Consider the following 24,630-nt stretch of genomic DNA (forward strand, 5'->3'; position numbering starts at 1 on the left):
TGGTTTGAGAACAGTTAATCAGAATTAGTTCAATCAACTCTGAGTATGTTTATTCTGAGTTTAGCATGTGTATAGGAAAATCATCAATGGAGCTCTGATCCTATGATTCACCATGGCAATAGGTAAATAAAGGGCAGACCTATTTTAATCCAGTGGGCCAACATTGACCGTCACATTTATATTAAAATACAGAAATGGAGTGAATAAGTCAGTGAGTTAAAGAGGTCATATTATGCTCATTTTCAGGTTCATAATTTTATTCAGAATAGGTTTACGTGGTTTCATTTCATATTTTTGTCATACTGTACATAGCTGAAGCACCTCTTTTCACCGTCCGTGTTGAACTGTTTATCACAGAGTGATGCATCTCACTTCTAAAAGATCTTTGTTGGGAGTTGCTCATGCGCACTACCTAGGACTACTATCCAGTCACAAGTAGAGTAGGGCGGGTCCTGGCAAGCAAGGTAGTGTGATCCAAAACAAAGCCGCTTCAGCTGGTAACCAGCTTCGGTTCAGACGTACATGATTCTGAAACACAGGCACAACAACCCACACAAGCTTCGCAACTTAAACTGGAGCAAGCTTTTTCACTTTGCAAACCTATTACACGCATAAAAAAGATATATAACACAATAAAGGAGAGGACTTTTTTTCTTCTTCAGTATATTCCATTTATTCATCATATACCAGATTTGAATTTCTCTAATGAATGATAAAGTGCTGGAATCCTATATGGTATGTTAGATTTGATGTTATTCAGCTTTAACCTGGTGGGGACAAAATGCAGATGGATCAAACAGATAAGACATAGTTTCCTCATGGACCGATGATAGTAGGGTTACAGTATGATCCAGTAATAATGACTTTGCTTATTTACAGTTGAAAATGTGTCTAGATTCAAACTGGCTGTACATTTTTAGACGTCCGTTTTACATTTTAAAAAACCTGCTCATTTTGCATTTAATGAAATACTGCCAAAACACATTAAGACTATATGCAGCTAATATTCAAAAACTCACTTTTAACTACATTTAGTCGTTTCAGCTGCACCCCAGTCATCCTCACTCAGAAATATTCTATGCATCCCCACCATACTAACTATACTGGGAATGTTCCATCAGTACGACTAACCACAATATAACAAATGATTGATTATTGATCAATTACAGCTTCATACAGATTTGTTTGATTGAGACATTCCTGCCAACCTGACAGCTGCCCACATAGTTACAGTGTTATAAAGAAGTACAGTGTAGCCTATAGATTTTAGAGCTAATGAATACACGATGTCACAAAGATTCTGTTTCGGTTGCTTAGATTGATGACAGATTGATCATGAAAGAAGTCACATTAAAGATCATGTTGGGGCAACAAACTAATATTTAACCAGGATTTCGATGATTAAACTTTTGCAAATAAATGTGTTCCATTATGTGCTTTGCTACTGACAGTATGAACAAGGAAATTAAGTGGTGTGTCAGACAGCTTTCATTTCCAACAACAAAGTTTTGCTATGTTTATTTTCAGGTGGTAACTATTATGATATGGTAAGGATTACTGTTATTGCTATATGTGGGGTAATGTAGGCCTACATGTAGCGTACTCCAGACCTTACTCTGAACATACATTTTTGCAATAGTCATCATCAATATGTGTAAACTGAATGGTTAGTATCCAATAAAATGAGATGGGAAAGCTCCATGCATTAATTGAATTAAGAACTATTTGGTCATCACCAGTATGGTGGTGTTTAAATTGTAATGCTTTTAGCACCTTCCCCTGCATCTTTGTCAGGGAATTTCGAACAATTCTGGATCTGAATTTATAATCATGTTAATACCCCACCCAATTAATTGTAACAATCTCTCCAGGTTGTTGAGGTAGCAGCAGAGGTGCTACTTTAGTATGGAGACTGAGCACTCCACAGCCTCCCCTGATCACCAGGGAGTCAGTCAAGAGCGAGTGAGCACACTGATCCACTTGCACTGGTACACTTGTCCACGGCACTCACTACTCAGCTTTATAGTGGTTTGGGGAAATACAGTAGGCATATTTAAGGGGACAGCAAGGATGGTTTACTCTTACTACTTACTAGTAGTGGTGGCCAAATCCCTATGGACAAATTCTATTCTACTTTTGCAAGTTCGATACACAATGGGTCCAAAGTTGGAACAGTATGAGCTTACTGCTTAGATTCTTCAGCACTACAAACCTGTATACATAACTCAGCTGCTGCTGATACCAGCGCTCACACATACTCGTTGCCTTTCACATTTCCCGAGCATGCCGAAGATACGAAAGAGGGCGCTTAGGGGCTTCGGAGCAGTGGTGTTTCCAGACATTTTTAACTAGGGTGGAGAAGGTTGGGCACTGACTTGTGCAGGTGTGGCATGAAGTAGCCTACATTCGCAGACACACACACGTCAAAATAGCAGATTAGCAAATTATTTTGATCAGTGATGTGCACCATTGACATTATTGAGAAAATGTTTCATGTCTGTGGAAGGTTAAAAACACAAAGCACAATATTTAGGCTAGATTTATTATTAGTCAAATAATTAATAAATATGCTCTACATATAGCACTCTCCAAGCTTTTCGCTGTGCAAAGTTGTTTATTAAACCCCAGCTGGAAGGCACAGGCATTCACTATTGATAGAGTGGCAAGTCCAGATAAACGGGTCTGTCACAAGTTTGAGTTTGTAAAAAGATTGTTCGGTATAATCCTCAGTCTCGGGAGTTGTTGGGAAAAGCAGTAAAACATTGCCGATCTCTCCAAAGCTTGCAGCGCTGCAGTAGTAGTAGGTGAAATGATCTTTATAGGCCCACTGCATTTTGGTGCAATTTAGATTGTTTTTAATAATAGAAAGTCTTAAAAGGGCATGTAAGCATTAAGCTGTAAGCATTATAAAATGGCTCAAAGTTGCACCCACTGTTGTTTTGAATGAGCGTCTCAAGTAGCTGTGACTTAAATAAAGTAAATGTATTTCTTCCATCCATTAGCAATGCCCACTTATCCTTGAGGGTCGCAGAGGCACAGAGAGAACATGCGCCAGTTTGATCCTTCGTGCTGTGAAGTGACAGCACTAACCACTGTACCACTGTGTCAACCCTATTAGTGTACAGTATAATTAAAATTCCACTGATAAAAGCATATTTATTGCTGCCATTTGGTGGAAAATGTCTAAATTAAACACTGAAATAAGCTTTGCACAAGCAGAATTTAGAACTCCATTAATGTGACATAATACAGCTTGCATGCTAATACATGCATCCTTACCTGTAAGCATTTGTGTTCAGATACTTGCATACACAGAAATTTGTGTGTGTGTGTGTGTGTGTGTGTGTGTGTGTGTGTGAATGCCTCAGCATGTGCAGGTCTCCATACTTGCTCTCTGCCTGTTAGTTAGATTGATAGTCAAATTAATCTGCAGGTCCGTCCAGGTATAAGCACGCTGCCTGCTGGCCAGGATACATCCCCCTCTATTAATGCCATAATTCAACGCACCCTCCAGCTGCCTCCCTTGATCATAGGAGGGTAATTGCAGGGAGGCTGTGCTTGATTTATTGACAGGGAGGATATGGCGGATTACAAGTTGATTTGGAGATTAATTTATGGCTCATTTTGCATTTTAGGTAATTGGAATTTGTGTTTTTCGGAGAAGGCTCCAACACAAGCACAAATACACACACCCACACCCACACACACACACACACACACACACATAGCGCACAAATATGAAATATCAGCGGTCAGCCAAAGTACAGAGTGCCTGGAGTTGCAGGAGTGATGCTGCCCTGCTTGAGGACACTTTGGACATGATTGTGGACGTTGTAACAGATGTACAGCAATCCCATCAAATTATGATCAGTGTTATGATGAAAGGAATCATTATAGCCTCAATACATATGCTGTCTGTGTGCCAGTGTGATAGCCTCAAACAGTACTTCCAACTTGGGGGGACTCCAACAATGGGGTAAAACTAATCCAATTAGTAGACTATCATAATTTGCTGTAAAGAATTTGTTGTATAGTTTCATAGCTGTAAATTTCCATTTAACAGCATGTAATGTAATTTTAAGTAGTTATTTTTGCTTCCTTTTCAGTTGATTTGCCAGTCGTGCTGCCAGTTGCATTGAAAGATGTTTATACTCACACCTGGCATCTGTTTCGGCATGGTAGCACATTTCTCATTGTGTCAACAGATGTACATAGGGACTCGTGATAAATATACACACAGCTTTTGAGTATGTGTGTATGTGGTCTGCTGTCTGTGGCTTGTTATTTTGTAACATGGCAAAGAAATGGTATAGTTGGTCACCTTTATTTGCATTTGAAGACAGCTATGAATAAAACATAGGATCTCACTTTTACTGCTATATGTATATGTGTGTGTGTGTGTGTGTGTGTTTGTGTGTGCGTGTGAAGGCTTGAGCTTAACATAGAAACTTGCTGATAACAAAAGGGTTATGAATGTCAGCCACTCACATTAGACACAGAATAGTGGCCACAAATCTTTTCTTTCACCTTTTAAATCTCTTTTTTCACCTCATCCATTTCCAGGAGGACAGGATGCAGCGTTACTGGACAGATTTTACTGGCATTAAATTGTCAAGTCAGGCCAAATTTATTTGTAAGGCATGTTTGCCAAAACAGGTTTGTTACCAGAGTCCAGCACAGAGCAGCAAAGGACACACAAATTAGAGGGAATTTGTCACAAGAGTTAATTTCACAACAATGTAATTATGACCAAATGTGAAGCGTGATATATACCTGATGCATAGTGTTAACACTGTCACTTACTTACTATACATTATATGATGTTGTTAAAGGACTATTGCTATGATTTGGGAAATAGGCATAATTTCTTTCCTGCAGAGTTAGATGCAGCAAGCAGCCGGTTAGCTAAGTTTAGCATAAAGACTGGAAACGGGAAAAGCCTGTCCCTGTTCAAAAGAAGCAAAATCCGCCAACCTGCACCTTAAAACTCACTTGTTAACACGTTAGATCAAGTTTGCTTAAATGTGTTTGGCCGAGAAATAGTCCCACACATAAGCCCTCCGACATTTACAATGTGACGTTTTTAAACTTCAATCAATCAATCAATCAACATTTATTTATATAGCAATTTCCAGCAACCAACAGGTGTCCAAAGTGCTTTACATCAACCGAGAATAAACAACACAGCATTCAATAAAAGACAAGAAAAAACATGAAGCCTAGAAAACAGTAAGGCAGATAAGATTACCTAAAATCATCAGAAGAAGAGAGAAGTTGTTGCACCATTACTGCGTATTAGAAGCTATCCGTTATAGTGCAAATATCAGGGGGGAGCTTGTTCCAGAGGTTTGGGCCAGCAACAGCGAAGGCCCGATCGCCCCACTGTGTGTACCTCGACCTTGGGACTTCTAAAGACCATTGATCCGAAGAAAACAGCCGCAACAGCCAATTTTGCCCACCCAAAGTTAAAAGCTCGGACAAATACTCAGGGGCTTTGAAAACAAACAATAAAATCCTGAAATCAATTCTAAAATGCACCGGAAGCCAGTGTAGTGTAAATAGAACAAGAGTGATGTGTGCACTTCCAAATGTATTTGTTAAAAAGCGATCAGTAACATTTGCACAATTTGAAGACGCGATATGGATGTTTGACTTAGACCGACATAAAGAGCATTGCAATAATCTAGCCTTGAACTAATAAAGGCGTGAATAGCCTTCTAGATCGTGCCTATTAAGAAAAGGCTTTCCTTTACCCAGGAGACGAAGTTGGAAGAAGCTCGTTCTGACAACATTGCTAATCTGCTTATCAAATTTCATGCTGCAACTGAATGTCACACCAATTTTGTTTGCTTGGCGCATGAAATCAAAGCTCCCAGACTTTGGATTGTTTGACATGCATTTAGTACTGAAGATAATACACTCAGTTTTATCTTCATTCAGATTAAGAAAGTTCTGAGAGAGCCCCAACTTAATATCATTAATGCCATTAAGCAGGCAGTTTAGTGCAACACTGTCATTAGGTTTCATAAGCAGATAGATTTGTAGGTCATCTGCATAACAATGAAATGACAGCTTGTGCTTGTCTATTATAGTCCCTAACAGTAACATATATAAAGAGGAGCAGATGATGAGGAGTAGTCACGCAAGTGAAACTCCTATTTGTCAAATAGGAGCTAAACCATTTAAGTGCAGAGCCTTTAATGCCTACAAAATGCTCAAGTCATGCAAGACGTACTGCATGATTCACTGTATCAAAAGCTGCTGTCAGGTCCAAAAGCACTAATACAGTAGGATCCCCAGCATCTACAGACAAGGCAATGTCATTGTGAACTCTTCTCTCGCGATCTAAAACCAGATTGAAATTTTTCAAACACTGAGCTTCGTGTTCTGTTGTAGAAAGACTTGTAACTGTTTGTAACCTCTTAATGGGATTTAAAGGAGCCCCACTTTCTGCTCATTTCCAAGTCTTTATGCTAAGCTAACTTTAATATTTACCCTATTTATACAAAAGAGTGGTCATCTCATCCTCGTCAAGAAAGTGAATAAGCGTATTTCTGAATATGTTAAACTATTCATAAATAATACTAAATTTTTGCTAAATGCAATACTGCACAGTTCATACTAAAACCACTGGCTATGTCACCTTTTGTGATATCAGGGCTCTCATCTTAAAAAACAAGCAGCCCGTTTGTCCCTCCTAATTGAGCGAACGGACCGTTTAATATTTCTGCAATCCTCACAGGCTGACCTTTTTTGTGTGGATGCAGTAGTCTTATTATCACAATTTATCTCTTAATTATACAGTAAGACTTTATTTCCTACTGATAGTGGCAATCCTAGGTACACTAAATAGGGTTGTTGAAAACAGATTACACTGCCAGTAACATGGACTTGTGTCCCATAATTGATCCCAGTAAACACCAGTGCTGATAACGCTGCTTTGTTGGCCTGCAAAGTGCACACGTCTCATGAGAATGAAACAACTTAAGGCTATGAAATGCAAACACATCTCTAATAAGATCAACCATAAAAACATTCCCTGTGTGATCTGATCTGTAGCTCTATATTAACTCTGTTATTCAGCATTTCAAGATCTTTGCTCATGTTTCTGTTTCTTGCAGCCATTTACTTGTCTGCTTAATAAGGTCCTGTGCCACATAAATGTCCTCCTCCTTCCTCTTGACAGATATTCACATTAGCAGCTGTCTGAAAGGCTGAGATTTCCATTAACAGCTTTTATCTTCAGGGGAATTATCATTTTTGTGTGGAAATGTGTAGAAAACATAATGGTAAGACTTTTCTTAGAATTTTACCACAAGGACCAACTCCTAGCAAGTTGATGAAAATAGTGGAGGTTTAACCAAAGTTCTTTGCAGAATGTCTACCTTGTCATGTTAATATATTATGTGAACATTAATTTCTCATTCACCCGCTTACTATCTAATAGTCTTTCTCAATGAGATCCACCATAAAAGCATAAAGCTTATGAGATTGTAGCAATAATTGACATTTTCTTGCTTTCTTGCTTAGAGTTAGATGAGAAGATTGTCATCTCTCTCATGCTTTTACAATAAATATAAGGCTACAGCCAGTAGCTGGTTAGCTTAGCATAAAAACGGGCTAGACTGGCTTTGCGTGCTGTAGCAACTTCCTAATTATTTATTATTTTGTCCCCATAAGTTGATATCAGGAAATCGCAGCTACTGGCAGACAACCCCCATAAAATCCCAACTTGAATTAAACAAAACGGGTATGATGTGTTCATTAATCAGCATTAGAGTTCCTGGAGGGCAGCTTGTTTTACCTTTGGATTGAGCTGCTAGCTGTTTCAATGTAGCTTACAGCTAAATGGTTGGCTGTGTAGCCACTGCTTGGTAGCCCTATTTTAGGATATATATCAGAGCTGCCACACGGAAGGAATGAAAACACTGAGTATAACTCCTAGAGGCACGAGCGACAAAAGTTTATTTGAGAGGGGTCCAACTGCAGACCTCCACTGTCAGGCAACCTCCGCTATCAGGCCGGTCAGTTTTTTATGTCCCCACAGGACGTAACGTGATGCATTCCCGGTTGTTTCGCTACTCTACACATCGCGACAGCGGTAGGTATGGTTAGCATTATCCAAACCATTGAGTAAAGTCTGAGTGCATTGCTCTGGGTATATGTTCACCGTCAATAGCTACGGCTGTCAATATTGTACATCTAAATCACACAAATTACAGAATGTTACACGTGTGTAAGTTAGGTTATTTGTCATTCTACATAGGTCACGTTAGGCTACGCCAACGGTGGCTGGCGTTAGCTCCTGAAGTAGCAGGATTACCTTTTTTTCCCCTTTTGATAACATAAGTTAACGTTAATCATAGACTATATGAAGCTAACGTTACTGTGTGTGTTTTTTGTAAAGCATAGGTTTGCATTTGTCTTAGCATGTTGACCACGCTCAGGTTAGTTATTTGTCCAAAAGAAGATAAAATAAAGATCTATATTGTTTAGACCGTTCGGTGTAGCTTTTCACACTTAACATTAAACAGTGTGCAAAGACTTTGCTGGCTGTATGACAGTGTTTCCCAACCCTTTTCTGAAGAAAGTTACCCCCTGTCCTGCATGATTTAATCTATTCCTGCTTCAACACAGCTGACTGAAGAAGCTTCAGGATTCATAACGAGTTGATAGTTTGAATTAGCTGTTTTGGAGCAGTGAGATATTTAACACACACGGTTATTTAAACAGTTATCCACATAAAGATACTACTCCACAGCCACTGTTGGCATATCCTAATTTGCTTGATTTAGATGTACAAATATTGATAGTGGTAGATATTTTGATGGAACATGCCAAGACTCATGCATTCAGACTTTTTAAAAATGTTCTGGATAATGCAAATCAGTCACTGCTGCCAACTCCAATTCTAACTGTGAAATCTGTGTGTGTACAGTAAATAAAGTAAAGGTATTATTTACAATCACAACCATTATTTTTAATCACAAATGTACATTATATTAATAAGATAAACACACATAGTATGTTTTCCAAACGAACTATGCTGCGCACCGCATGAATTTCATTACGACATGATTAATAATTAATATGATACCATAAAGGGCGGATTTGTGCTCTCTCCTTGAGCAGTAGTCTTTGTTGGTTTATTTCAGGCTTTTAAAACTTAAACTTTGTTGCAGTATCACACACATCTGGGGCAAGTAGTGGGCTGCTGTGTCTGAGTGAAAGACAATGTAATGAACAATGAAGTCTCTGTCCAGGCTTCTATTATTTATTTATTAATCCCGCTGGTAACGTCTGTTATACTACAGACTCGCACGAAGCACAAATTGTAGTCCAGTTTCCACAGTTGTCTGTTTTTCCTATTAAATTCAGCTGATTGCATTAAAATACTATAGTATATTACTCCTCCCAAATTGTGAATGAGAAGTTTGTGTGTGTGTTTCTTTTATAATGAGTGGAAGAGAGGCTAAGTCTTAATCAACAACGATGTTTTTCTGTGAATGGATGTGGCTAGCTTTATGGATGGAATTAACTTCCTATTTTGACAGAATAAATAAATAGTGCCTGTAAAAAAAGATACTGTTACTAGCTGAATGACAGTACACAGAATGACAATATACAGTGGGCTTTGTTGCTAGTAGAACAGGCTCAAATCAATATGCTATATTTAAGGAATTAGCCTGCTAGTTTCCCGTTATAATGTTGACTAAATAATTAAATATAAATCAACAGCAAAAACCCTCCCCCTATGTCTATGTGATTAAAACTTATAATTTTTGAATGCGTTTCTGGTCAAATCGCACGCTTTTATTTTGTAGTTTTTGTGTGTATTTCCTGTCCTGACCGGCCTGACAATGGAGGTCTGCAGTTGGACCCTCTTGGTTTATTTAGCTTACACTCGGTAATTCACAGGCAAAGGTACAGAGTCGAAAGGCTGGTAACTTGGTCAGAGAAACACTGGTTTGATACACAGGGAAACTAAACTCTAGAAATACGCTGGAACACTGTTGCTGGGAACAAGTAGATCTAGCAACTATTGCAGAGGAGGTGTGGGTATTTATGCAAGGGACCAGGGAGACAATGAGGCACAGGTGGAACACATTAGGGCGGGGAAGGGTGGTCACACACACAGGAGGGAGGCAGACAGGAATCAAGTGAGCGAGTGGACCTGAAACAAAACACAATGTGAGCAAAGAAGCACTAACAAAAAGCACAAGTACAACTGACAACCGAAAACATCATCTTAAGTGCTAGAGCTGGGCATGACAATATAGTCATGAAAGTGGTATCCTCTCATCTAACTCTTGGCCAGTAAGCAGAAAGGTACATTTCCCAAAATGTCAAACAACTTTTTCTTGAAGTATCTGGGATAGATAAAGTGGTTGGAGATGTACTTCAGGACTATTACGACTGTTTTGTTAGGACAAATTACATCTATCTAATCAAATGTCTGCTGCAAATCACACAGAGGCAGATCAGGGAGGAGTGCTGAAAATACATATGTTCACAAGGAGAATTTCAAACAGTCTTTGATTTTCAAAGTTGACCAAAGTTCTTCTGGGAAGAAGCCAATTAACGGAAACCAACCTCAATACAATAGAAATGCTTTGATGTTTGACACATCCTGGTGATGTTTGGGATGCAGTTTTACTTTTTGGTACAACCTCTGTCTTTCATTCTGCCCCGTCTGCTTCTGCTCTAATGAGAGATTTCCTATATTTCCTTGAGTCTCACAAACAAAGGCCATCAACATTATTGTTATTAGGTGTGGGAGAAATATAATCAGGCTATGGTTAGCTTGAACCTATTGGATATTCATTTTTAGTGACTGCTTCTCTCTCTCAAATAATCCCATATATATTCAGGGTTGGGTTTTACTTGTGTGCCTCACAAGTAATTGACAGTGGGGGAAATGACCATCCGCTGAATATCAACATCAAGATAACTTCATTAATTAAGGTTAAGGCGTAGCAACAAATGTGCAGCTCTAGTGCATGGCACATTAAATACTCTAGTGTCTTTTACTTCAGGGCCGTTAACTGAAGAATTTAAATGCATTCCACACAGAGTCAGATTTGAATACACACCCACACACAGACACACTATTTGCATCCGTAAGAGGTGCACAGCATGCGCTAAATGCTTCTGACACAGCGTTTGCATTGCAGTCTAATTAAATCGTCATGTTTATAGTAAGATATGCATAACACACTCTTCTTTACATAGATGCTGTTTTTACAATTTAGTGTTATGCTTCTGGTTTCTGGGTTGGACAGGCAGAGTGGGAGATGCCATGGCAAAAACTGATTCAACAGTGAAAAAGAGAGGAAAATGTGCAGTGCCACAATAGAGACAAAAATAAGAGAAAGGCCCTTTCAGTTCATCTCAGTTCCGTGTGCGTTATTGGCATTAATTTACAGAACAATATCATCAAAGCAACCAGATAAAAGAATGTTTAAACATAAAATCCCTTTCAGCTCTTGGATGTGTGTGTTTGTGTTTGTGCCTCTGCGAGGGAGGAAATCAGATATTTCATCACACACCAGTGTTGATAGTGCTTGAAGTCTACCACGTGATTCAAGATCCACATGCATCATATATAGGCATCAATGCACAGAATAAAGTGTATTAGGCTATCTACTGTTGAAGAAATATTGTGAGCCAGGGTCAAGTGTGAAGAAGTTTCAGAGTCTGATGAAGACTTAACAATCGGCCGAGGAGATACACTGCCAGCACGCAACATGTGAACACATCGAATGCCAGCACCAAATCTGAAGGATAACGTCTTTAGATCCCTTTTTATGTTTCGGTCTTCCCCCTAGCGCCTGTAGGTTTCCCTATTAGGTCATCTTTAGCTGGCCTTAACCTAGAACAACAAATGTATTTTGATGTTTATTCTCTGATGCTAGGTCATATTGGAATCTATTACTATCCATGAGTTGTACGCTAATCTGTGGAGACAGTAAGTTCTTGTAAACATTCTTGATAGACTCAAGCTTGCCATATTTTGGCTTTGAGTCCTGTGTTCACTGACTTGCTCATTAAGATACCATTTACTGTCTGGGTATAGCTTGAGTTGCTAAAAGTTTTTGTCAGCAAAAGGTGGGGTGGGGGTGATGTGAAACAAAAAAAAAGCCAAATAAATGTGAAGGGTTCATAAAAAGCTGGATGGTGTGTGTGTGTGTGTGTGTGTGTGTGTGTGAGAGAGAGAGACAGAGAGAGAGAGGAGAAAGAGCCACAGGAGCATACAAGAAAAGGTAACTGAATCACTGGAGGAGAAAACAAGATGCTGTAGGCTGGAGATGGATTGATGACGATGAGAGAAACTGATGGATAAAAGGCTTTCCAGGCCTCCAGTTCAATGCTCAGTGGTCTTGGTTAGGTCACTGACTTAAAAAATTCCTGTGTCCCCTGTAAGACATACACACAGAGCATTGATGGAATAAGTGGTTTAGATCCACTTAGATGAGAGGTTGTGGTTAGGGGACAATGGGTGAGTCCTGTGTGTGTGTGTGTGTGTGTGTGTGTGTGTGTATGTGTGAGTGAGACAGAAAGAGAGATCAATGTTGTCTTTTGTGTCTGGAGGTGAACTTGGGAGAACACACACAGCAAGGCCTACACACACACATACGACAAACAAAAGATTACAATCACTCTGGGCAGATTTTAATTTTAATTTTACTAACACATTGCATCATACACATTAGAACACACTTCAAAGTTTGTTCCTGCTATCTCATTTGGTGATTTGGCTCAAGGACATACTCTCACACATGTAACATCATAACAGCAGGATGTAGCGTGCTCTAACCTCTAACATAGCACAAATAAAAAGAACAACCGACATTTTCTCAATACAGTCCTTGAGTCCACCTGTCTTATCAATTATTGCTTCAGCTCTGGTATTGCACACATAATCCAATTAAGAGCTGCACTTTAATTGTATCAAGTATCAAAGACAAGGCAGGAGTAAACCTTTCAGAATAAGTAGGCATAAGGGCTGGGCCAAGAAACACTGTATCTGTCCCATAAATAACACAATTGTATTACTTATTTAAGTAAAAATAAACTGTCATACAGGTATTACAGTGAACACATTAGCAAACAGCTTACACCTTGGACAGACATGAAGCGACATATATTTGGAGTTGTGTCTCTGGGTATCTGATGGATTCAAGTATAATATCACTCATTTTAGCTCTGTTATGGTCCCCAATAAGTTTTGAGTGAAATAGCTAGCTCTTGATGATCCACTATATTCACCAGCTAGCTATAGTTGCTAACCTGTTTCGTCCTGGGCAGGTGGCTTTCAGTTGGTCCAAAACTCATCTCCTCCGAGAACACTTTCTCTTATAACATGTACTTCCTGTGCTCTTCTTCTTCTATCCCCTTACATTTCTCTTGTATTGATTGCACGTTTTTTGTTGACTCTTACTTCCTTCCCTAGGTATTTGCCCCATTGATGCCATACGTGCTATTAGCTCTTATTTATTCTTACCCTTACTAGTATGTATTGCCAGTTGTAGATCTCATGCTGTATTGATGCTTGTATGCTGTTCCTCAAATGTAAGTCACTTTGGATAAAAGCGTCTGCCAAATGAGTAAATGTAATGGTACAGAGTTTGTTCACTAAAAAACAGCTGCCTGCTATGACTAGAAAAAAAAGGTTAATGAGGCCAGGTAGAGTGATCCTAAACACCGTAAAGTTATGCTCTGTAAACTCACAGCAAATAACTTAAAGTGAATAAAAGGCTCTGTAGAGCTAATAGGAACTTCAGAGTCAGGTGATAATTCTCTGTGCGTTTGCCTATTTCATATTACACATAGTCAACTAACCCATTGTTAACAAAAAACTAAGATACAGGTTTTCATTTAGCAAGCAAAATGTAGCTACTAACTGTTCTGTAAACACTTTCAAACATTTTGTCAACATGTAGTGCATAATTAGCAATAGCTTTAGCATTATAGTTCACAGTGGCTCTGCTAGATTTTGCTGTCAAAGGCTTACGTTTGCAGACTATGGGAGGTAATTAGCATTAAAAAGTAGAAAATGATGGGCTCTAAAGCAGAAACATACAGATTCACTACTTTTAATACCAGATGATCTCTTTAGCCATAAAAGTTTGAGCCAACAAGACCTTTTTCAGCACAGATGTAAATAATGCAATTGATGATGTCTGTCGTGGCTTGCTTGGGAATATGAATAGACCAGAGCCAATCGTGTGACAACTGTGTTTTTCCTACTATGGCATGCCATGGTAACATCACTCAGGTGTGGAAAAAGGCCTATGGAGATAAAATGGTTCAGACAGACAACAGGCCGACATGCTGTGCACTGCACACTCTGTTGCTCTGCCGTGCTGCGGGTTTTCAGCTCAGTTTCAACACTGCTGTTTGATATTAAATAGCATGGTTAAGACCATCCTCTCTGTGCTAAGCTTCAATTGCCATGTAAGTTGACTAACTTTTACTCTTTGTCATGATGGTCAAATCCTGACGTTTTAAAATCTCAATGAAAACCTTTACACAAGCCTTTATAGACAAAATAAGTTACATGCAATATAAAAGGAATCCACTTCCTAAAATTGTGCCTTCACATACTTTCATTTGCTATGAAATGATGTTTTGTTTGTGTGTTAGAGGTTGTACAACCTGTAATTTCTTCTGGGCGCCAATTCCTTCAATGTTGTCAAAGAAACTGAGATGTCAGAGGGCCTATAATTTTACCAAATACCCACAACATTGCCAAACGGTCTACCCAATACTTTAACCATGAAAACAGCTTTTACACTTTTTCACACAGAGGTCCAGTGTTGGAGAAATGGAGGGATGACTCATGTTACTGTTGTCATTAAGTCTTGTCCTCAAAACAAAACCATTCAAATTCATTTTGGGGTGCTTGACTTGACTTAGAAATGCAAACTGCTTATACATATTATTTTTGGGATGTTGAGTAGCTCACACATACAACTCCACAACTGGAACTTGAGATTTTATTGGTGATTTCTCTTTTTTTTTCACTGCTAATGTCAGAAGAAGAACATGATAAAAAGATTTTCCCAATGTTGTGTTTGCAATCTGTTCAGGAACTCGACATACTGCATGAAAGTGTCCATGTCGATGACTGTGGACGAGAGTGATGAGGGGAAATGCTTCAGCAGCAATATCCGCCACCTGGAAAAAGCTGAGATAACCCATAGCAAAATGATCACCTGCCCTGATATAGAAGACTATATGGCTCCATACAAGCAACCGCAGATGACCTGGTATAAGGTAAGACACAGACAAAAGGTTGAGTAACTGTCTTCTGTAGACTGTTGTATTGTAACTTGACGAGTCTGTGTCTCCTGTCAGGAGTGTGAGCGGGTCGAATGGAGAAGCTCCATCACAGTTAACACTACACATGTCTGGATTCCTGAGGTAGAGGAGGGCGACGGGGGAAATTACACGTGTGAGTTACAGTATGGATCCAGACTCGTGCGGCGGACCACACAACTCAAAGTGACAGGTAGGACATGGTGCATGGATGGATGGATGGATGGATGGATGGCCCCATTAAGAAAAAAATATGTCATGAATTTGTGTGTGGTGGTTTGAGAAATGTTATTATTATTATGATTATAGGACATAGAAAAGAAAACGTAGGCATATGATTGCTGTATGAGAAGACCATGAATTCCTAATACAGGAAAGAATGTATGGTGTCCACCTGTTCAGATCCGGATGAAAAATGGGATGGGAATGATAGGATAGGATGGGATGGGATTGAATAAGTTGGGACAGCACAGAATACTCTACAATGAAGCTAGAAAGCAATGAATGGGCATGAGCACAATAGGGAAGAACAGGATTGGACAAAAATGGGACTGATTATGATGATTAAATCAGTGGCAAAGCCTCTGTCACATCTAGTTACCAACCTGACTCTCAGGCTGTGGTCCCGTTTGTAAGGGGTCAGGAGTTCACAGAATTCCTAAATGATCTGGTAGCAAGTGAAGGAAGGCCAAAATATGGGAGATGTGGTCACACTTCAGTGAATTTATTAAGGTCTTAGCTGCCACATTCTAGACTAACTGCAATCAAGAGAGAGATCTCTGGCTTAAACATGAATAAACTGAGGTACAGTTGTCTGAACAAGATGAAACTAAGATAGTGGTCACAATATAAGAAGGATAGAAAATATCTCACTTTGGAGTGTTTTTAAGAAGAGGAAGTTGCCCAGCCTTGTTGACTTGAGCATCAAAACTGAGATCAGAGTCAAAAAGGTAGCTTCCAGGTAACATTTATTGACAGAATGCCAAGGTTATTACAGTAGCACTGACTGGAGTTGTGGGGACAGACTATTATGACCTCTGATTATCATTTAGACATCCAGCCCTTCACCTGCTCAAGGCAGTTAATGAGAATTTCAAGATTGTGATTTTCCCCATGTGTCACCTGCATACAAATGAAAATTCATATTGAATGTTATATTTGCAAATGGTGTCCACGAGAGTTAGCAATAAAACAGATGACTGCAACAGTAGTGGACCTAGAATAGAGCCCTGTGACCCAAGTGAAATGGGAAGGAGAGGCATTATAGCAATTGAGGATATTTTTCTTTGTTCTATATGACCGGTTATGATGGGCTGGGGTAGGAATGAAATGTGTTTGGGCAAAACAGATAGGATAGGATGGGGTCTGTCAACTACATTTTGATAGTACAAACATGTAAATTGAAAAGGCACTTGGTGTACATTGGGTCAGGCACACATAGATCGTATATGCAAACAGTACAACTGTTTTGATTTTGCAGAATTGATTCATTCTATGTGCATTACACCTCTCAGAGTGTTTTTTTGCAAACTGACCGTCATCAAAGAAACAGTGCATTTTGAAACCATGCAACCAGGAATATGTATTCTGCATTTTATGGGTAATATATGTCTCAGTGACTCCAAAGCATCCATTATTTTGACAGATGCCTAGACTCAGCGTTCATCATCATTCATCATTACCACAGCACTTTTAAAGTTTCCTTGAATGCACAATACAAATCTTCCCTTAAACTATGTGCGTTTACATTCCTATCACTAAACGTGTATTTGTATTTGTCTTATTCCCAGATTAGACATGTATAGTTTCAAGCGTCAGTGGCTTTTGACTTAACTTTGACTCGGCAGTAACATCTGAACTCTGCTGGGGGAGGGCTGCAGTCTCTTTGATTGTGTGCACTTTCCTGCTTGTGTTTTGTTGTTGTGCCATGTGCAATATGCATGTTGGTGTCTCCAAGCAATGACAACATACTGTGCCTGTTTTCTATGACACACACACACTTTAACACGCACCGTGCCTTTGAGTCACACATTCAGAGATTGTTTGGCAGTGCTGGCCCTCACACACACACACACACACACACACACACACACACACACTGAGTGATTTTCTAGTCTGACATAATGTGATGTGCCATGATAAGTAGCATAGAGTGAAAGTGGATATGTCTTGAACAATACTCTTTAGGGTATGCTGTCTTGCATTTATTGTTCCATATCTTTTACATTTTGAATCCCAGAACCAAAGTCAGGGTCTTTTTCATCTTGCACTTTGTGCTACAGCAACCTCTTAGTAGAGGAGCCATTGCTTCATTTGTCAAGGAATTATTCAGAACTACATTTCCTCAGTTCCCTTCATCTACTCTCCTGTGGAGGAAGATAACATGGGAAATCACAGCCATTATACATTTTCTCACCATGAATTTATTGTGTCAGTACTGTTAAGGAAATAGTTTCTGCTGGCTCCCATGTTGAGTTGTCACATTGGAACATCTCTTAGATTGTACTTAAAGCAGTGTGTAAGACTGTCATCAGATTTGATTCTTTTTCTCCTTCATGCACAGCTTTACTGTGCTTTATTGAAGACAGCAAGAGCTCAAAGGGTGGAATAAGTATTAGAACATGTGAAGTTGTGTGAAATGTGAAATGTGTATTCTCTTCTTGTCCAAAATCCCAATGGAACATATATTTAAAAAAAACATGCAGGACAATGAAAAGAAAATAAGATGTAAAGGGAAACAGATCCAATGCTCTTTAGTCTTTAGTTTCTCAGAGGGTTTGAATTATTTTAGCAGAGGAAGTAAGTAAATCTATGTATGTTAACCCCTGGAATACGGTATATTATAACTTGTGGGAATAAGTTAAACACGACACTTATATATATGGCATATATATATATATATATATATATATATATATATATATATATATATATATATATATATATATATAGGCATTCAGTCCCCTCATTTCTTCAATACAGATTTTACATTACATATCAAATAGTGCATAGGCCAAGGTGACAAAAAACAGCACATTTTGGTACCTTAAGCCAGGAAGGGAATAATGTTGTGGAGGATAGACAAGAGAAACTGATTTCTAAAGACAGGATGTGGGTACATCTCATGCTCCAAGGGAAAACAAAATATGCAAATATTTTCAAATATTGTATTATGTCATCAGTCTGAATTTATGTAGCACAGTAAATTAGTGGCATAGGCAAACCACGACCAATATAATGAGACCATACTGAAAAAACCCCACATCAGTTTGATTGTTACTTACTTTACACTATGAATTAAAAAGGCGACTAAACTCAGACCTTACCTTCCGTTATATCCCTATGTTGTTTTTGGGTCATTAACAGATAAGTTACAGAAATGAGCAGGGAAGCAGTCTAACATATGGAGATGGGCTAACTCAGTGCAACGTAATATAGACATGAATGAACCAAGTGTGTTTATGTGTGTGTGTCAGCTGGATGCTGCACACGCAACCGCTGTGAGGCCAATTTATCTTGTTCTGTTTAGGAAGCCAGAATATCTTTCTGACTCTTATGACTTTCTTTCCTCATTTAGCCTATCTCCCACTTCCTCTCTATATTTGTCCACATTTAGACCTTTGACTTTTCTGTCTGCCTCTTTTCTCTCTGCTTCTACACATAGACACACAGAGCTTAGGGCCAATTCCCAGGCCATTCCAGGCTAGTGCTCATGACATCTTTGTGTGTGTGTGTGTGTGTGTGTGTGTATGTATGTGTGCGCATGTTTGACATCTGACTAGCTGCAAAAGAAAACTGACAGATTTGTGTGAGATTTACTATGTCATGGTAGGTTACTTGGTGTCGTAAAGGATACATCGATCTCACATGGTGTAAACGGAGATTTCTTCAACTTCAGCTCAGTATTTCTGTCACCACGCTTACACTGTAAATTATTTTCCGAAAAATCAGCCCCTAAGACATCTGTCAGTGTGTGCCAGGCCTTGGCTAAACATTTCTGTCCTTGATCCTGTAGTTAGGTCTGTGTCTCTTGGCAGCAGGTTTTTATCACTGTGCTTTCAGCATTAAATGGAGATTAAAGTAAAGACACAGGCAGAGCCTGCAGATCTGCTGCTGGCTATGATGTTGATTCCAGAAAAAATACACTTAGCTGAAAAGAAGTGCTGGAAATAGACCCAAAGTTGCCTTTGAGATTGAGGAAAACCCTGTGTAATAAATGTCACACTCGTACTTCATTCAAAGCTTTCTACTCTTACCTTTTAAACATTTACAGCTTTTAATTACCTGCTGCACCCAAGGGAAGTGTACACTTTGTAAAGCTGGGTTGATCTCTTGGTTTACAACACTGCTCATACTGTCAATTCTTATCCCTGGGATGTCCTTTACACTTTAACATGAAGGCTCACTTTGGCTCATTGTACTTGCTTCTCCTGGGCTATTGAAGACTTAACACTTGATTTAATTTGCCAAAATTAAAGTAGACTTAGAAGTAGAGGTTAATTTCTTGCAAATGTAGTAATAAAGACAGACAGAAGCGTGGCCAAATCTGGATTGTTTGAGAATGTGCTGCAGTTCTTGCATGAGTAGCTCCACCAGTTGTGTAACAACAAAAACCACAATTATCATTATCATACAATTAGCATGTGCAGACACTGACAACTGTTGTTCTTATGACGGAATTAAGCTAACACACACCATCATATACAGTAGCTAACATTTCACCCAAATTAAAATCCCTATGTTTACAGCAGCTGAAGTAGTGCATCAATGAGTGCTAGCAAATGTTAGCATGCATTGAAAACTCCTGCTCCAAGCTAAATGTACACTTTGCATATGTACTGGATTTGCCCTTAGATGACCCTAGATTATAAAATGAGGATTGCTCTGCATAATGATACTCCAAGTCTGTTTCTGCACTAAAGATGGTGACGGTTGACTTATTTAAACTTATGTGGCCGCAAAACACATTGCACAAGCAGCCAGAAACTCCTGTAGGTGAAAATAGGCTGACTAAACACTTTTAGGGCTGACAAACTCTAAAACAAACAAAACACTTTAAATAGACTTGAAGAAACTTGCTTTCCTGGCAACACTGAGGGTGGGTTGACACCTAAAGGTCCGTTTCCTGAATCGAACCAGCACCTGAATGATACATTCTTTAAATTTTCCAGCTGGTCCAGTTTGCGTTCACAAAGGCAAAAACTCAAACGGTCCAGAAAGTGTAAACAAAAGCAATGTGATGGAAATGGTGTTCAATTATTGGTCATACAGTCAGCGGGTAAAAGGTAACACACTCCTCCAAATTTCTAGAACGCACCCTAAGGCTACAAACAGTTCATAATGCAACACCGTGTAGGCTTTGGTAAAAACAAAACAATTACAGCACACTAAAATGTTTATGCATGTTTCAGTAATTAATTAGAATAATGTTAATCTTTGCAAAGTTAAAATCTGACCAACAACCACTGACAACATTGGCTATTATTCCTCTGCAACAAATTACAGAAGAATATTACATGAGAAAAGTCTTGCATTGCTAGCTTTATGAAACCTTACTCCCCTCAACCAGTCTAAAACAAGCTTCTAATAACTATTATTAATATTATATGTAATTGTTCTATGACACTATGTTTCTGTCTATTGTTGTGTGGTCTTTGAATGGTTCTGCCTCTTTGTGTGTGTGTGTGTGTGTGTGTGTGTGTGTGTGTGTGTGTGTGTGTGAATTAACATGCAGTTATAAGTAATGCTGTGTGATCTGTCTGGTGATCACAGAGTACAGAGTCATATAGCATTACAGCTGTAGCCTGGGGGGGAATGGCCCTAGAATAGATCACACAGCGAGACACACACAAATACTTATGTAAATGCATACACACACAAATAAATGAAGCATATACATGGTCCGCTGGGTAGATCAGATCAGGTCAGAGCAGGGATAACTCAGGGTCAGTGGAGGAGAATGTGTGGAGGAAAAGAGAGGAACAAAAACCATCAAAGAGAATTGGGATTTAGAAAAGCAGGACGATGAGAAAATAACAGGAAAGAACAAGACAATTGAGTGACATACGCACAGTAAAGGCAGACAAAGTTAATGAAAGACAGAGTTAATGAAAGAAATCTGTCTCTTGAAGTTTTACATTTCATATTTGACCTCTTTTTTAAGCTGAGCAAAGAGCCACACTAAGGTCACACGATGATACCTGAGATAGGTCCATTTGTTGTGTGTGTTTGATGTGAGATGAAGTTGAAAGCTACTAAAAGCTAGCAAGTGGAGCTGTTAGCTTAGATTATTTGGTTACATTCAAATTTCAGGAAGTACCAAAGATGTGACAAAGGAAGAGACATAGTACAAAACCTGGACACACTAGCAGTGACGCTCTACAGAAGGCAATGTCGGCCGGTCATTCAGTCCACTTTGGTCCAGACTGAAATAACGAGACAACTATTGGATGGATTCCATAATATTTTGCACACCCATTCATACTCCCCTCGTCCATCCCAGGATGAACATTTTCTTTTGTTATGAACTTTGTATTAATCTTTTATTAACTTTTTATTTAATGCCGATGAGAATGCATCTAAACACTTTTTTTTTTTGCATATGCCACTGAGTGACTTCTGGACCACTCAGGATTATTTCTCATAACTTTGTTGATCATCTGATTTTCATCTAGCACCATCATCATATTAAGTTTAAATTAGCCCATTTCTTTGGTTTGCGCAAATTAGCAAATGTTGCATGCTCACACACTAAATTAAGATGGTGAATAATGTAAACATTGTACCTGCTTAGCATCAGCATGTTCACATTGTCATTGTGAGCATGTTTGCACTCTGATGTTGGCACTTAGCTCAAAGTTGTGCCTACAGCCTCACAGAGCCGCTAGCATTGTAGACTGTAGACTCTTCTAGTCTTGTTATATCTGACGTTTAACCTGGAGAAAGAGAGAAACTACAAAAGACAAAACAAAGATAAAACGGATGTCAAAAAAAACAAAAAAGAAACTAAAAGATAGATGCAATGAAACATTGATGTTGCACATGGAAGATAATTTTGCTTGTTATTGGGACATAATTAATTTAAAAAATGTTTTGACTCTGCAAAATTAAATGCCAGTGAAAACCTTAAAGAAAAATTGGAACGTTTTGTTCTTTTAAACTGAAAAATCAAAATAGAATAACTTAATGAAAATGGAGGGTGAATATCAAAACAAATATCATCCGTAAAGCCAGGGCTGAGCTCTGTAGTTCAACCCCGATTTTCATCATCATCAAAAATAATTAATGCTGTTCTCTGAAATTACCAAATGTTCCATTCTTGGAGAAAGCTAAAGAGCTGTTTTACAAGGGACGTTTTCTAAAGACATAAATGGTGAGGATGAGAAACAGACAGACTGAATTCTCTAATCTTGTTTTTATATCCGTCATGTCCCACAGTGAAGAGCTCCATCAGCCCTGAGCTGCCTTCAGGAACAATCTGCTACCTACCGCACTACAGCTCTGTGTGTGTGTGTTTGTTTTGTGTGTGTGCGTGTGTGTGTGTGTGTGTGTGTGTGTGTGTGAGAGAGAGAGAGAGAGAGAGAGAGAGAGAGAGAGAGAGAGACACAGACAGACAGAGAGAGAGAGAGGAATTGTGTGTGTTGTCCACACACACAATTAGGAGTATTGTTATGTATCTGACACTATGTTTGTGTGTGTGTTCTTCACTTTTAGTGTAATACAGGGAGAAAATCAAAATGTGTAGACATCTATTTGCGCATGTTAGGGAATGGACAAGGATACTGAAGGCATGCCATATGTTTTGATTTCATAGTTCAAAAAATAACCCAATATGTAATCTTAATAAAAATTGAAAGTGGTTCTATGTAGTTTTTTGATGAAATCACTTATCAATTAATCATTTATTATTGTTTGTTTATTTTTGTAGGTTGTAACATAAAAATGAACCACATGCCTGGAAAAGGTAAACTCATGTTACTGCAAAGAATGAAATATATTATGACGTTGTGCTAATGCCGACCAGTTGCTAACATTATTCAGTGCAAAATACTATAGTTGTATGGCTTGCCACATTACTTCACCAGCAAACGCTGGTACCACTATTATGTCAAAGTGTTAATTTTAGCCTGCAGTAAATAATGTAACGGTACAAAGCAAATGTGGAATGATTTGTTTATACTAGCCTATAGTGATGCAAGGCAAGGGCAGCCAGGTATATTAGAATGGATCTGGCATTGCCTTCTTTGTAACATTCAATTTAGATTTATTGTTGTTTTACCAATACTCAGGTACAGAGCTTCTTTACCTTCTCAGTCGCAGTGACCCACATAATGTACAATAATGCAACATAACGGTGCAGGACAGCGGTCTAACTGTTATAAAGTGTGGCAACAGTCTCATGTATAATATTCAGTCTAGCTCACATTTTCGTTATCATCCAATAAAATCTGCTGTGCTCACATTGCTGAGCCTCTCTGGTGAAAGATGCACATCGGCAATGTATCATGTCGGCTAAATGAAGTCAATGTAGCGTTATTATGTAACCAGTATGGATTAATGCTTTCTCTTGTGCCTTTTTTGTGATTGCTCATGAGTTTGAGCACACGCAGGAACACATGCTTGGGACCGTAGTGGTTGCAGTCTGAGTCCTCACCCGAAGAGGCCACTGAAAACTACACATGGCCCCCCTTTAAGTAATCTACTGACATAAATTTAAATGTAAGAATTTATTAGACTCTAAAATTGTGATCTAAGTGGGATCTCCATGTTATCTAATCACATAGATTTTGCACAAATTCTTTGCAATTTAGACCATTACTGACTGTAAATGTCACATCCAAGCATAAGAAAAATAAATTATTTATCAAAACCACTTCTTTACAGAACTCAAATCACTGTCAAGTTTATAAGTGTGAAGGTTTCATTTCAACAGCAGGGCACAGGTTGAAGCTGCCTTTTGTTTGACCAAACAGGCCTTTCTGAGCTGCATCCTTTTGGTATTCTGGCGACCTAGCAAGGATTCAAAGCATAACAAGCAAGTAAGGCAATGCAGATTTGATGTCAATTTGATTTCTGGGACACCCATCTGTTTACACCAGGTCAAAAGTGCATGATGTACTTCTTTCAGAGTTTTGCCAGGGCTTGTGGACATGAAACAGAACCACTCAATCTCTAACCTAATAAATAGGTTTCTATGTGATCAATTTATAACATTTTCATCTCAACATCATTCGAGTGAGTGTGCCAGCGAAAGAGAGAGAGCGAGCAGAAGAACGGGGAGAACGTGACGGTGAAAGTTTGCGGAGGAAA

At 38.8% G+C, this 24,630-nt stretch overlaps 2 protein-coding genes across 6 annotated transcripts in view; both read left to right on the plus strand.

Moving 5' to 3' along the window:
• si:zfos-2326c3.2 (traf2 and NCK-interacting protein kinase) overlaps nucleotides 1-24,630 on the plus strand; it is a 594,814-nt gene that overhangs the window by 362,265 nt on the left and 207,919 nt on the right. The window lies entirely within an intron of this gene.
• The window catches only part of il1rapl2 (interleukin 1 receptor accessory protein-like 2), a 478,610-nt gene that overhangs the window by 299,456 nt on the left and 154,524 nt on the right, over nucleotides 1-24,630 (plus strand). For all 4 annotated transcript variants that reach the window (XM_046030692.1, XM_046030693.1, XM_046030695.1 and 1 more), the window contains exons 5-6: nucleotides 15,093-15,279; nucleotides 15,361-15,514. In XM_046030692.1, coding sequence (XP_045886648.1) covers nucleotides 15,093-15,279; nucleotides 15,361-15,514 — 341 coding nt within the window. The remainder of the gene's footprint in view (nucleotides 1-15,092; nucleotides 15,280-15,360; nucleotides 15,515-24,630) is intronic.

Source organism: Micropterus dolomieu, linkage group LG19 (genome assembly GCF_021292245.1).
Source record: "Micropterus dolomieu isolate WLL.071019.BEF.003 ecotype Adirondacks linkage group LG19, ASM2129224v1, whole genome shotgun sequence".
NCBI classification, from domain to species: Eukaryota; Metazoa; Chordata; class Actinopteri; order Centrarchiformes; family Centrarchidae; genus Micropterus; species Micropterus dolomieu.